The sequence below is a fragment of the Mesoplodon densirostris genome, chromosome 10 (assembly GCF_025265405.1).
Source record: "Mesoplodon densirostris isolate mMesDen1 chromosome 10, mMesDen1 primary haplotype, whole genome shotgun sequence".
Classification (NCBI taxonomy): domain Eukaryota; kingdom Metazoa; phylum Chordata; class Mammalia; order Artiodactyla; family Ziphiidae; genus Mesoplodon; species Mesoplodon densirostris.
Genome location: NC_082670.1, coordinates 105,596,985 through 105,612,272, shown reverse-complemented (window position 1 = coordinate 105,612,272; position 15,288 = coordinate 105,596,985). Strand labels below are relative to the sequence as shown.

Below are 15,288 nucleotides of genomic sequence, written 5' to 3'. Positions count from 1 at the left end.
AAGGAAAGGGTATATGGTGAAGCCTTTCAATTATGATAAGGTCTGAGAGGTTACACAGGAAAAAGATGAAAATGTGGCAGTCTTCCCGAGCCGGGCGACAGAGGCATTCAGGAAGGACACCAGTACAGACTCTGAGTCCACAGAAGGGAGGACACTGTTGACCATGCATTTTATCACCCAGGCTACTCCTGATATCAGGAGAAAATTACAAAAGCTTGAGGCCGGGCCCCTAACCCCATTGTCAATCTTGGTAGAGGAGGCCTTCAAGGTCTGTAACAACCAAGACTTACAGAGGAGACCAATAAGAATAAGAGGCTAATAAAGAAAATGCAGCTTTTGGCTGCTCTGATCCACCCACCACCTCGAGGGGATCCTGGAGGGTCAAGAAGGCTGGACAGACCGCCAAGAAGCTGCCTAGGCCAGAACCAGTGTGCCTTTTGTTGGAAGGGGGCACTGGAAGGGGGAATGTCCTGAGAGCCCTCCTGTGGGATGCCCTAGGGGCTACCCCGCCCCGCCCCAGTTCCTTGCGAATCTCTCAGATAACAGATTCCTGCACACCGACTGAGGGGGCTGGAGCGCCTGCTGGGCTCCAGATCCCACTCGATCCATCCTCATCACTCCAGCGGAGCCTTAGGTCACCCTTGACGTGGCAGGTAGGAGAACTGAATTTCTTGCAGACACTGGAGGCGCCTGTTCTGTTCCGATTTGGCCAGCCGGCCCCCTCTCCAACCGTGACTGTACTGTGACGGGAGTCTATGGACAGCCAAAGGTAAGACAATTTAGGTCTCCCCTTGCCTGTGGAATTGGGTCCTTTATTATTACTCACTCCTTTCTGTATATGCCAGAATGCCCTGTCCCCCTCCTCAGAAGAAATTTGCTAAATAAATTAGGAGCTAGTATATTCTTAGGACAGGGGAGTCCAAGGAGGTAAAGAATTCAAACAGAGAATGCATCTATTTGTAGCCCCAGATGGCCCACCTGCTGGTCATCAAAATGTTCCCCAACACATCCCCCAGGAAATTAGAGAACCGGTAGATCCTGTTTGAGACACCTCGGTGCCAGAAAGGGCAAAACTTGTTCCCCCAGTAAATATATGGTTAAGGCCTGGGGAAAAATACCCCTGGAAAAGACAATATCCTTTAGATGCCACATTCCTGGTTTTGTGCTGCTCGCTAGGGGTGTTGCCTTAGAGATCTGCATGGGCTGGGCTTGTGAAAGAATCAACATGCCTTTGGCTAGAGATTCCAAGATCCTTCCTTGGAAAGGAAAAGAAAAAACATAAAAAGAAATGGCTCGGGTCTTGCCTGGTGGCACAGTGGTTAAGACTCTGCCTGCCAATGCAGGTGACACGGGTTTGAGCCCTGGTCCAGGAAGATCCCACATGCCGCGGAGCAACTAAGCCTGTGCACCACAACTACTGAGCCTGTGCTCTAGAGCCCGTGCGCCACAACTACTGAGCCCGCGTGCCACAGCTGCTGAGCCTGAGTTCTAGAGCCTGCGAGCCACAACTACTGAAGCCCTCACGCCTAGAGCCCGTGCTCCACAACAAGAGACGCCACTGCAATGAGAAATGAGAAGCCCACATACAACAACGAAGAGTAGCCCCTGCTTGCTGCAGCTAGAGAAAGCCTGCGCGCAGCAATGAAGACCCAACACAGCCAAAAGTAAATAAATAAAATTAATTAATTAATAAAAAAAGAAACGGCTGGTTCAAAGCACAAATTCTTATTTTATGGATGTAAAATGTCCAGGTGGCTACAAGATTACCACGGTTTTCAGCTGTGCTCAGACAGTGGTGCTTCACGTAGGTTGTTCAACAGTGTTGTGCCAGCCAACAGGAGGAAAGGCCAGACCCACAGAAGGGTGTTCATTTAGAAGAAGGCAACATTAATGATCCACACAACTTCCTGAATTTGTGTTCTATCGTAGAAAGCCTTATCAGTTCAGTAATTCCAGTTAATCTACCAAGATAATGTAATTATGTTTAATTTTGTAAGGTATACAACAGCGTTCTCCTATTTGGGTGTCACTTTTTCAATCAAGTTTTGATTATGGGGGGAAAAACCCCCACAATATCCTTTAAAACCTGAAGCCCTGAGAGGAAGCGAACCACTGCTCATCAAATTCCTAAAACACAAACTCATTAGGCCCTGCCAGCCCCCTTGCAATACCCCAATCCTCCCCGTTCAGAAGCCTAACAGGGAGTATTGGTCTGTGCAAGGCTTACGAGCAGTGAATGAGGCCGTCATCCCTATTCACCCACTGGTGTCAAACCCATACCCCCTCCGCACCCAAGTGCCAGGGAGCACGCAGTATTTCTCTGGTTTGGACCTCACTGATGCATTTCTCTGTATTCCCCTCAATCCAGACTCTCCATACCTTTATGCCTTTGAGTGGAGGGACCCTGACACCCTGGAGGCTACCCAATACACCTGGACAGTACTTCCACAGGGTTTTCAGGACAGCCCCCATCTTTTTGGAAACACGTTAGCAAGGGAACCGAGGGAATTGAGCCTTGAGAAGGGAGCTCTGCTACAGTATGTTGATGATTTATTGGTAAGTAGTGAGACCAAATAAGACTCAGATAAAAATACTGTTAGGGTCCTAAATTTTCTGGCAAGAAGGGGATATAAAGTATCTTCAACCAATAGAAAGTATCTTCAACCAGCAACAGTTTCAATATTTAGGATTGGGTTAGACCCCAGGGGAACGAGCCCTTGCCATAGATTGAAAAACAGCAATTAATGCATTACTGTCTCCAACCACAAAAAGGCAACTCTGAGGCTTTCTCAGGATGGCCAGGTTCTGTCGTATCTGGATTCCAAATTATAGCCTTATAGAAAACCCCTATGTGAGGGTCTAAAGGGAGAAGAAAGGGAGCCCCTTCAACGGAATAAGGACCACCAGCAGGCCTTTGAGACTCTGAAGACCGGGGTGAATAGAGCAGCAGTGCTGGGGCTTCCAACGTTGCACGAGCCCCTCACCCGACACGTCCATGAGAGGTCCTGACCCAAAGCTGGTGCCGGGTCAGACACCAGTGGCTTACTTCTCAACACAATTGGACTCAGTGGCCCTGGGATGGTCAAGCTGCCGGCAGGCAGTAGCGGCCACATCCCTGTTGGTAAATGAGCTTCCAAGCCCACCCTGGGACAACACTTAGGTGTGCCAACCCCTCATCAGGTACAACTTGTGCTGGAAGTCAAAGGACAACATTGGTTGACTGGAGGAAGGTTAACAAGATATCAGGCCCTCCTACTGGACACCCCCGGCATTATCTTAGAGGTGTGCCAAAGCCTGAACCCAGCAACTCTGCTTCCAGCTGTCTAGAGTGGAGACTTCGTGCCTCAGCGTACAGAGACCATAGAACAAACTTGCTCCAGCAGGTCTGATCTAGATGAACCTCTTGACAGCCCTGAGGTCAAACAGTTTACTGACAGGAGCAGTTTTATAGAAATGGGAACCCAAAAGGCAGGGTATGCCAGTTAGTCTAGATGAACGGAATCGAAGCCAAGGCCCTGCCCCCGACAGACATCGGCCCAGAAAGCTGAACTAATTGCATTAATGAGAGATTTGCAATTAGGGACGGATAAGAAATTAAATATTTTTACTGACTGTAAATATGGGTTCCACGAGCTACATGCTCATGCTGCCATTTGGAAAGATCAATGTTCATCGCTACAAATTCCCCCATAAAATACAAAGATTTGATTCTGGCTCTTTTAGAAGCAGTGCAGCTCCTGACCCAGGTAACAGTAATCCGCTGCAGGGGCCATCAGAGGGATGGATCCCTTGTGAGCCAAGGCAACAGCAAAGCTGATCAAACTGCAAAACAGGCAGCTCAATTGCAAGAACCTGAGCAAATTATGGCCCTAGTGATTGGCCCCCCTGAACTCCCTAGCCTTCTCCTGTATTCCCCACAGGAACAAGAAAATGCTGAGAAATGGGGCTATGAGAAGAGAAGCACAAGCCGGTACAGAAAGGAGGATACGGTTCTAATTCCTGAGGCCCAGAAATGGAAACTCACTAAGAGCTTCCATGGTGCCACCCACTGCGGGAGGGATGACTACGGGACTAGATGCAAAAGGCTTTGTCAGGGAAGGGGCTTAAAAGAACAGTAAAACAAGCAACACCTGCCTGTGATTTATGTGCCCATAATAACCCACAGGCCCATCCAATCTCCCCTTCATTACTCGGGCCAATTCAATGCCGAGGGACATATCGGGGTGGGGGGGAAGACTGATAGTTAGATTTCACCCAAATGCCCCCACGGTCAGGGTATAAATATCTTATGGTGTTTGTCAATACTTTCACAGGATGGGCCGAAGCCTTCCCCATGTGATCTGAAAAGGCTGTGGAAGCCTTTTAAAAGAAGCCCTTTTAAAAGAAGCAGTTCCTCGGTTTAGACTTCCAAAGTCCCTCCACAGTGATAACGGGCCCTGTTTTATAGCCAGAATCACACAGGGGCTCACAATGGCCCTAGGGATAGACTACAAGCTACACACCTCTTGGCACCCCTAGGCTTCAGGGAAGGTAGAGAAAATGAACCATCCTTTAAAGAAAACCTTAGCAAAACTCTGCCAAGAGACTCATGCACCCTGGACCAACTTGCTTCCTATTGCACCCCTCAGGGTCCGTGTAGCCCCAGGAATGGTCTGAGGCTTAGCCCGTCTGAAATGACCTATGGGAGGTCTTTTCTTACTACTGACATTCTACTGGATGAGGAAGTGAACCAGGCCCTGAGATATATTATTAATCTAGGAAAAGTTCAGGAGGCAATCCAGGACTAGGCCCACAAGGCACTGCCAGCCCCCAGTAACACTACAGAGGAAGGAGCACGTCCTTCACAAATAAATCCCGGGGACCAGGTTCTTCTTAGAACTGGAAAGAGGGGTCCCCCAAAGACCAACTATTGCTAAAATGGAAGAGCCCCTATAAAGTAATTTTAACCACCCCTACTGCTGTCAGACTGCATGGGATATCTAGTTGGGTACATTTGTCCAGACTAAAGCTTTTACCTCCAGAAACTCCGCAGGTTCCAACAGAAGAACAATACACCTGTGAGCCAGTGGAAAATCTGAGACACCTATTCAAAGACAGGCACCATTGGGGCTTCCCTGGTGGCGCAGTGGTTGAGAGTCCACCTGCCGATGCAGGGGACATGGGTTCGTGCCCCAGTCCGGGAAGATCCCACATGCCGCGGAGCGGCTGGGCCAGTGAGCCATGGCCGCTGAGCCTGTGCTCCGCAACGGGAGAGGCCACGGCAGTGAGAGGCCCGTGTACCGCAAAAAAAAAAAAAAAAAAAAAAAAAAAAAGACAGGCACCATCAACAGATAAGTAAAATGATGTAGTGGACTGGACTCCTATTTGTCATTTTTGCTATTGTACTCAGCAGGAGCATACACAAGCATCTTGTTAAAAATGTTGTAGAGCTTTATATGCTGAATTATGAACATAAGGGTCTGCTGTCCCCTAATTTTTTTAAATTAATTAATTTATTTATTTTTGGCTGCATTGGGTCCTCATTGCTGCACACAGGCTTTCTCTGGTGGCAGCGAGCAGGGGCTACTCTTTGTTGCAGTGCGCGGACTTCTCATTGCAGTGGCTTCTCTTGTTGCGGAGCACGGGCTCTAGGCGCAAGGGCTTCACTAGCAGCATGTGGGCTCAGTAGTTGTGGCTCACGGGCTCTGTAGTATTGGCATGGGCTTAGTTGCTCCGTGGCATGTGGGATCCTCCTGGACCAGGGCTCAAATCTGTGTCCCCTGCGCTGGCAGGCAGATTCTATTTTTTTTTTTTTTTTTTTTTTTGCGGTATGTGGGCCTCTCACTGTTGTGGCCTCTCCCATTGCGGAGCACAGGCTCCAGATGCACAGGCTCAGCGGCCATGGCTCACGGGCCCAGCCGCTCTGCGGCATGTGGGACCCTCCCGGACCGGGGCACGAACCCCTGTCCCCTGCATCGGCAGGCGGACTCTCAACCACTGCACCACCAGGGAAGCCCTGGCAGACAGATTCTTAACCACTGCGCCACCAGGGAAGCCCTATCCCCTAATTTTTTAAGTACTAACAAGAGTTATGTCCTTCAGGGGCTGTCCTCTCTTAACAACCGTGAGACAGACATTCAGTTCTGCACCCCAGAAGTGTTTGTTTTTCCTCTGCGGACACCCAAACCATCAGATGTTATGGAATTATGGCCAGGCCCCTGTCCTTTTCCAACCAAGCTAGAGCGTATAAATGCACTGATAAAGTTCACTTCATAGGAGAGTGCACTCTAGGGACTATAGGGATAAGAGGGGTTTTTATCTGTAACAGGACCACTGCAGCTCATCAGCGAACCCAGAGAGCACTAGAAATTATCTTAACAGGGGCAGGGCTGGCGATAGGGCTGGCAGCTCCGTGGGGAGGCTTTACCTATCATGAAACAACACTGAGGAATCTCACTAGACAGCTTGGTTATATGATGGAACAGACAAGACAAGCCTTAACGGGACTTAAGATCTCTTGTTTCTTTGGCTAATGTAGTTCTTGACAATCGTCTAGCTCTTGATTACCTTCTGGCAGAACGAAGTAGAGTTTGTGCGATAATTAATACATCCTGCTTCACCTGGACCAATGCGACAGGACAGGTAGAATTTAATATTAAGGAAATATATGCCCAGGCAGAGCAGCTTCACCATTTTGGCAGGGGCGACATCGCCTCCACTGTCTGGTCAACAGTTAAGGAAGCCCTCCCAAAGTTAACCTGCTTACTTCCCTTTCTAGGGCCCTTTAATGGCTATTGTTCTTCTCCTTTAGGGCCCTTGTTTGTTTAACCTTCTGGTTAAGTTTGTGTCTTCCAGTCTCCAACAGTTTCAAGTAAAGACTCATGATGTCTCAAGGAATTCAACCCATTCCAGTGGAGAGTGGCCCAGGTCCATACAGGTCCTTGGAATAGTCAGCGAGGGACTTCTACACCACTAGGGTAGGCTAGGGTCTGCGGCCCCTGTCTAGCAGGAAGAAGGTTCAAAAGGAGAGACCTTTGGCCCCTTACCCTTTAAGAATAAGGGGTGTAGAATCCCTCAGTGGGGAATGAGACAGACTGGGACCTGGGACACTTTGCTGCAGTGCTTGCCCCTGGACAAATGTCTCCTTGATCAATGACATACAAAGAAACTATAAGGGACTTATGTATATGTAGAACTGGTTCACTTTGGTATAAAGCAGAAACTAACACACCATTGTAAAGCAATTATACTCCAATAAAGATGTTTAAAAAAAAGAAAGAAAGAAACCATAAGGGACTAAAAATAACTGCGTGCATGCCCAGTTGGGGCAAATTATAGACAACAAGATACAAAAAGACCAAGGAGCCCAACTGCTTCTTCTGAAGAGCCAGGAGCAAAAGCAGGGTACTGGGCATCATGCCCAGTGCACACAACACCACCACAGAGGTGGGCAAGCCTCCTAGGCCACCCCTCTGGCCTGACCCCTGGACACACCCCTACTCTCACCCCATAGAAGGAAAAAGTTTGCCTCCCACCTGTGTGCGCTAGCTAGCAAGGGAAACTGTTACTTGTTCTCGCTCCGCCCTGCTGCAGCAGGCGTCCTAATGAAGCCTTGCCTGAATTTTTTTGTTTGTTTGTTTGTATTTGGCTGCGTTGGGTCTTCATTGCTGCGTGCGGGCTCTCTCGAGTTGAGGCGAGCGGGGGCTACTCTTCATTGTGGTGCGTGGGCTTCCCACTGCAGTGGCTTCTCTTGTTGCAGAGCACGGGCTCTAGGCATGCAAGCCTCAGTAGTTGTGGCGCATGGGCTCAGTAGTTGTGGCTTGTGGGCTCTAGAGCACAGGCTCAGTAGTTGTGGTGCACGGGCTTAGTTGCTCCGCGGCATGTGAGATCTTCCCGGGTCAGGGCTCGAACCCGTGTCCCCTGAATTGGCTGGCGGATTCTCAACCACGGCGCCACCAGGCAAGTCCCTTTGCCTGAATTTCTTATCTGGCCACTGATCAACTTCTATTGATAAGGAGGCCAAGAACCCTGTTCAGTAACATACTTTGTGGTGACACCACAAAGGGACAATTGTTCCCTTCCCAGAAGAGGATCTATGCACCTCTGGGACCACTGAACACAGCTTCCCCATGGGTGATAAGTGGCCAGCTGAACCTCTTGTTTCAGTGTCACCACATTTGGTAAGTCTGCCTTCCTGGCCCCTGGGGGCCTCATTCAGGCAACGCTTTCCCCTTCCCCTTTGTCCTTTTTCCCTCCCGCTTTCCCTTTGTCCCTTTTCCTCTCCTGAAATCTCTCTACTTCCCTCTCTGTCCTCTCCTACTTCCGTCCTATCTTTCCGAGAGAGTGGACGTCGGGCAGCTTCAGCATCACTCCTCTCAGCTTGTGAGACCTGCTCCCTCTGGCCGGCAACAGCTCACCTTGACAGGTGACAAGCAGAGGTGGGAGAGGCGAGCCTCACACAGTGCAGATTCTGGTCCCGCAGGCTCTCCTGACTGGAGATTTATGAGAATGATAGAGGTTCAAGCCTCAACATGTGGCTGGAAGTACGATCATCCCAATATTCTCAACTTTATTTTCCTGCCGCCAAGAGAAGTCCCGTTGGACAATAAATGCTGGAGAGGGTGTGGAGAGAAGGGAACCCTCCTATACTTTTTGTGGGAATGTAAATTGGTACAGCCACTATGGAGAACAGTAGGGAGGTTCCTTAAAAAATTAAAAAGAGAGCTACCATATGATCCTGCAATCCCACTCCTGGGCATATATCCGGAGAAGAACATGGTCCGAAAGGATACATGCACCCCAGTGTTCATTGCAGCACTGTCTACAACAGCCAAGACATGGAAGCAACCTAAATGTCTATCGACGGAGGAGTAGATAAAGAAGACTTGGTACATATGTACAATGGAATACTACTCAGCCATAAAAAAAGAATGAAGGGCCTCCCTGGTGGCGCAAGTGGTTGAGAGTCCGCCTGCCGATGCAGGGGATACGGGTTCGTGCCCCGGTCTGGGAGGATCCCATATGCCGCGGAGCGGCTGGGCCCGTGAGCCATGGCCGCTGAGCCTGCGCGTCCGGAGCCTGCGCGTCCGGAGCCTGTGCTCCGCAACGGGGGAGGCCACAACAGTGAGAGGCCCGCATACCGCAAAAAAAAAAAAAAAAAAAAAAAAAAAGAATGAAATAATGACATTTGCAGCAACATGGATGGACCTAGAGATTGTCATACTGAGTGAAGTAAGTCAGACAGAGAAAGAGAAATATTGCATGATGTCGCTTATATGCGGAATCTAAAAAAAAATGATACTGGACTTCCCTGGTGGCACAGTGGTTAGGAATCCATCTGCCAATGCAGGGGACATGGGTTCGAGCCCTGGTCCGGGAGGATCTTGCGTACCGCCTAGTAACTAGGCCCTGGCACCACAATTACTGAGGCTCGCGCACCTGGAGCCCGTGCTCCACAACAGAAGACACCCGCAGTGAGGGGCCCACGTGCCGCAGCGAAGAGTGGCCCCACTCGCCACAACTAGAGAAAGCCCATGAGTGTCAAGGAAGATTCAACACAGCCAAAAAATAATTAATTAAAGAAATAACTTTAAAAAGAAATGATACAAATGAACTTATTTACAAAACAGAAACAGACTCACAAACTTAGAGAATGAATTTATGGTTAGCAGGGCGGAAGGGTTGGGGGAAGGGATAGTTAGGGAGTTTGGGCCTGACATGTACACACCGCAATATTTAAAATGGATAACCAACAAGTATCTACTGTACAGCACAGGGAACTCTGCTCAATGTTATAAGATAACCTAAATGGGGAAAGAATTTGAAAAAGAATAGATACATGTATATGTATAACTGAATCAGCTTGCTGTACACCTGAAACTATCACAACACTGTTAATCAACAATACTCCAATAGAAAATTAAAAGTTTAAAAAAGAAAAAAGAGAAGTCCCATTGGAAATGGGCTAAAGCGGCAGTTTTCTCTATACTGGTGTGTGCGTGGGTGAGAGTCCCACAGATGATGTACAACTGGTCGATTTCTGGGCTTGATCACCACAACGGGCAGTGGATAGGGTCTTCCCTCCTACGCTGGCTCTGGAAGCACGCAGACTGGTGCATGAGTAGATACCCACAGGGGGCAGGTTGAAAGGGCAATCTCTCTCTCTCTCTTTTTTTTTTTTTTTTGCGTTACGCGGGCCTCTCACCACTGCGGCCTCTCCCGGTGCAGAGCACAGGCTCTGGACACGCAGGCCCAGTGGCCATGGCTCACGGGCCCAGCCTCTCTGCGGCCTGTGGGATCCTCCTAGACCGGGGCACGAACCCGTGTCCCCTGCATCGGCAGGCAGACTCCCAACCACTGCGCCACCAGGGAAGCCCCTCTCTCTTTCTTTTTCAGTCTTTTCTTTCCCTCCTCCCTTCACCTGTCCCTTGGTTCTCAGCCCCGCACTCTCATCCCCTTAATCCTAAAGGTTTCTTGTTTGTGTGTTTAAGTTTTTGTCACTGGTGTCTTTGTATTTTGTAGTCTTGTCTGTCCAACTGCTCTTGCAAGTCTCTGCCGAAGCACAGTGGAGCATTTAAGCCTGAAGTAAAAACACACACAGCCACATCGCCTGAAACTCCAGTCATGGGTTACTTGGTGGGATTTTAAAGAACAACAACAAAAAAAAAAAAAAAAGAGAGAGAGGGGCTTGCATTTCTCTCCTCTGCCTTTGCAATGTAACTATTCTGCCTGAGCTCCGAGAATTACCTGATCCATCTGTAGTCCCCTAGTCTGAGGGAAAGAAAGAGGCCCTTTTAATTTCAAGAGGGAAAACTATGAGATCTCTGATTCTGTAGAAATTAACTTGTCTAACTTAAGCTTGTCAGTTTAATTAATACAGACCTGTCTTTAGACTCATCAGCTTTTTTTTTTTTTTTTTTTTTTTTTTTTTTGCGGTACGCGGGCCTCTCACTGTTGTGGCCTCTCCCGCTGTGGACCACAGGCTCCAAAGGCACAGGCTCAGCGACCATGGCTCACAGGCCTAGCCACTCCGTGGTATGTGGGATCTTCCCGGACCGGGGCACGAACCCGTGTCCCCTACATCGTCAAGCGGACTCTCAACCACTGCGCCACCAGGGAAGCCCCAAGTATAATATTTTATTTGTACCTAGGGTTACTGAAAGTCAATAAGTACATATTGTTTCTGTTTTAAAATCTGTCATCAAGGAGAATGACCTGATGTGATTAAACTTTTAAGTAAATTTAACTATGATAAGAGCTTTACGATAAACTCTATGGGAATAATTGTGTTTTGGAAACGTCCATCTAGAATAGTCCCTCTAAATTTTGGTAACTTAAAACTAAATTAAGTCAAATGATAGGAATCCATCGAGTATCCAGGCCATTTCAAATAAGATGAAATACTGGAACATTAATTGCTAAACAGGTCTCTATTTACCTACTTTTGTCTTCTCGTGAGAGGGAAACTAAAGATGTTTGGGTTTATTAGACACATGTCTTGCACATTAAGGAAAGAAATTGTGTTTTGGGAAGATACATGTTTCTAGATGTTATGGGATATTCCAATCAAGGAATGCTAAAGACAGTTCATGGTTGCTTAAGGAAAGTAGGATGTGTGTTTTCAGAAAAGAAGGTATGAGGGTGGCTTCCTTGGTGGCACAGTGGTTAAGAATCCTCCTGCCAATGCAGGGGACATGGGTTCAAGCCCTGGTCTGGGAAGATCCCACGTGCCGCGGAACAACTAAGCCCGTGCGCCACAACTATTGAGGCTGTGCTCTAGAGCCCATGAGCCACAACTACTGAGCCCGCAGGCCACAACTACTGAAGCCTGCATGCCTAGACCCCGTGCTCTGCAACAAGAGAAGCCACTGCAATTAGAAGCCCATGCACCGCAATGAAGAGTAGCCCCCGCTCGCCGCAACTAGAGAAAGCCCGCACACAGCAACAAATACCCAACGCAGCCAAAAAATAAATAAATGTTTAAAAAAATAAGATATGAGGAACTGAAATATATTTTATTAAAAGGAAAAAGTGACGTTTGTCCTAGGGCTGGTTATTTCTGAATGGAAAGAATAAGGGACAGGATAATATGGCTACACAAAGTTGCAGAAGGTTTGCAGAAAAGGATCATTGGAAAAAGAATTTTGTATGTGGTCAGGACTTTCTAAGGTTGGGTCAAATTTAATTAGGAAAATGGATTTTATTAAGAGCAGGCTGATACAAGACTGGATTTGGTTTCTCTCTCTAGGAGAACAAAATTGTCCTGGAGTGCTGCTTTTGATAAAAGATCCTGTATTTACTTTTGAAATCTTTTTTTCACCTTAGCTTAAGGAGTAAGTAAGTACTCTCACCTTATTCTATGTCCAAAAATCCCCTGTGGGAATACTCCCACCTCTAGGCCCTCAGGTTCTGACCCCTGTGGCCTTTTCCATTGCGAATCTGTAAGGAGAGGTTTGGCAGCTTCTCAGAGAGCTCTGACAAGTTGAGGGACTAATTTTTCAGGCTGGGGTTGACATTCTTTCTCACCTGGCAGGACATCATGGTTATTCTGGCCCACTGTTGCACCCTGGATTAAAAGGAGCGCATACAGAGAAACGCCAGGGAACATGCAGATGGCCTGGTGGCCACCAATCCACACCACCAAATTTATCAGGTGGGTGGGGATGCAATCCTAGAAATGACCCCCACTGGGACTGTGAAGACTGTGCAGGCCAAGCTAGGATGAGACATTTTATTACTTGTCTATCAGAAGGAAGGAAGGGTATATGGTGAAGCCTTTCAATTATGATAAGGTCTGAGAGGTTACACAGGAAAAAGATGAAAATGTGGCAGTCTTCCCGAGCCGGGCGACAGAGGCATTCAGGAAGGACACCAGTACAGACTCTGAGTCCACAGAAGGGAGGACACTGTTGGTCATGCATTTTATCACCCAGGCTACTCCTGATATCAGGAGAAAATTACAAAAGCTTGAGGCCGGGCCCCTAACCCCATTGTCAATCTTGGTAGAGGAGGCCTTCAAGGTCTATAACAACCAAGACTTACAGAGGAGACCAATAAGAATAAGAGGCTAATAAAGAAAATGCAGCTTTTGGCTGCTCTGATCCACCCACCACCTCGAGGGGATCCTGGAGGGTCAAGAAGGCTGGACAGACCGCCAAGAAGCTGCCTAGGCCAGAACCAGTGTGCCTTTTGTTGGAAGGGGGTACTCGAAGGGGGAATGTCCTGAGAGCCCTCCTGTGGGATGCCCTAGGGGCTACCCCGCCCCGCCCCAGTTCCTTGCAAATCTCTCAGATAACAGATTCCTGCACACAGACTGAGGGGGCCAGAGCGCCTACCCGGCTCCAGATCCCACTCGATCCATCCTCATCACTCCAGCGGAGCCTTAGGTCACCCTTGACGTGGCAGGTAGGAGAACTGAATTTCTTGCAGACACTGGAGGCGCCTGTTCTGTTCCGATTTGGCCAGCCGGCCCCCTCTCCAACCGTGACTGTACTGTGACGGGAGTCGATGGACAGCCAAAGGTAAGGCAATTTAGGTCTCCCCTTGCCTGTGGAATTGGGTCCTTTATTATTACTCACTCCTTTCTGTATATGCCAGAATGCCCTGTCCCCCTCCTCAGAAGAAATTTGCTAAATAAATTAGGAGCTAGTATATTCTTAGGACAGGGGAGTCCAAGGAGGTAAAGAATTCAAACAGAGAATGCATCTATTTGTAGCCCCAGATGGCCCACCTGCTGGTCATCAAAATGTTCCCCAACACATCCCCCAGGAAATTAGAGAACCGGTAGATCCTGTTTGAGACACCTCGGTGCCAGGAAGGGCAAAACTTGTTCCCCCAGTAAATATATGGTTAAGGCCTGGGGAAAAATACCCCTGGAAAAGACAATATCCTTTAGATGCCACATTCCTGGTTTTGTGCTGCTCGCTAGGGGTGTTGCCTTAGAGATCTGCATGGGCTGGGCTTGTGAAAGAATCAACATGCCTTTGGCTAGAGATTCCAAGATCCTTCCTTGGAAAGGAAAAGAAAAAACATAAAAAGAAATGGCTCGGGTCTTGCCTGGTGGCACAGTGGTTAAGACTCTGCCTGCCAATGCAGGTGACACTGGTTTGAGCCCTGGTCCAGGAAGATCCCACATGCCGCGGAGCAACTAAGCCTGTGCACCACAACTACTGAGCCTGTGCTCTAGAGCCCGTGCGCCACAACTACTGAGCCCGCGTGCCACAGCTGCTGAGCCTGAGTTCTAGAGCCTGCGAGCCACAACTACTGAAGCCCGCACGCCTAGAGCCCGTGCTCCACAACGAGACGCCACTGCAATGAGAAATGAGAAGCCCACATACAACAACGAAGAGTAGCCCCTGCTTGCTGCAGCTAGAGAAAGCCTGCGCGCAGCAATGAAGACCCAACACAGCCAAAAGTAAATAAATAAAATTAATTAATTAATAAAAAAAGAAACGGCTGGTTCAAAGCACAAATTCTTATTTTATGGATGTAAAATGTCCAGGTGGCTACAAGATTACCACGGTTTTCAGCTGTGCTCAGACAGTGGTGCTTCACGTAGGTTGTTCAACAGTGTTGTGCCGGCCAACAGGAGGAAAGGCCAGACCCACAGAGGGTGTTCATTTAGAAGAAAGCAACACTAATGATCCACACAACTTCCTGAATTTGTGTTCTATTGTAGAAAGCCTTATCAGTTCAGTAATTCCAGTTAATCTACCAAGATAATGTAATTATGTTTAATTTTGTAAGGTATACAACAGCGTTCTCCTATTTGGGTGTCACTTTTTCAATCAAGTTTTGATTATGGGGGGAAAACCCCCCACAATATCCTTTAAAACCTGAAGCCCTGAGAGGAAGCGAACCACTGCTCATCAAATTCCTAAAACACAAACTCATTAGGCCCTGCCAGCCCCCTTGCAATACCCCAATCCTCCCCGTTCAGAAGCCTAACAGGGAGTATTGGTCTGTGCAAGGCTTACGAGCAGTGAATGAGGCCGTCATCCCTATTCACCCACTGGTGTCAAACCCATACCCCCTCCGCACCCAAGTGCCAGGGAGCACGCAGTATTTCTCTGGTTTGGACCTCACTGATGCATTTCTCTGTATTCCCCTCAATCCAGACTCTCCATACCTTTATGCCTTTGAGTGGAGGGACCCTGACACCCTGGAGGCTACCCAATACACCTGGACAGTACTTCCACAGGGTTTTCAGGACAGCCCCCATCTTTTTGGAAACACGTTAGCAAGGGAACCGAGGGAATTGAGCCTTGAGAAGGGAGCTCTGCTACAGTATGTTGATGATTTATTGGTAAG

The 15,288-nt window shown here is 48.4% G+C and overlaps 1 protein-coding gene across 1 annotated transcript; it reads left to right on the top strand.

Moving 5' to 3' along the window:
- Positions 1 to 1,699: 1,699 nt before the first annotated feature.
- On the top strand, positions 1,700 to 2,021 carry LOC132497264 (small ribosomal subunit protein eS27-like). Its single transcript, XM_060110323.1, has one exon. It carries the CDS (start codon positions 1,733 to 1,735, stop codon positions 1,889 to 1,891), a length of 159 nt encoding a protein of 52 aa, XP_059966306.1. The 5' UTR covers positions 1,700 to 1,732; the 3' UTR covers positions 1,892 to 2,021.
- Positions 2,022 to 15,288: the final 13,267 nt, after the last annotated feature.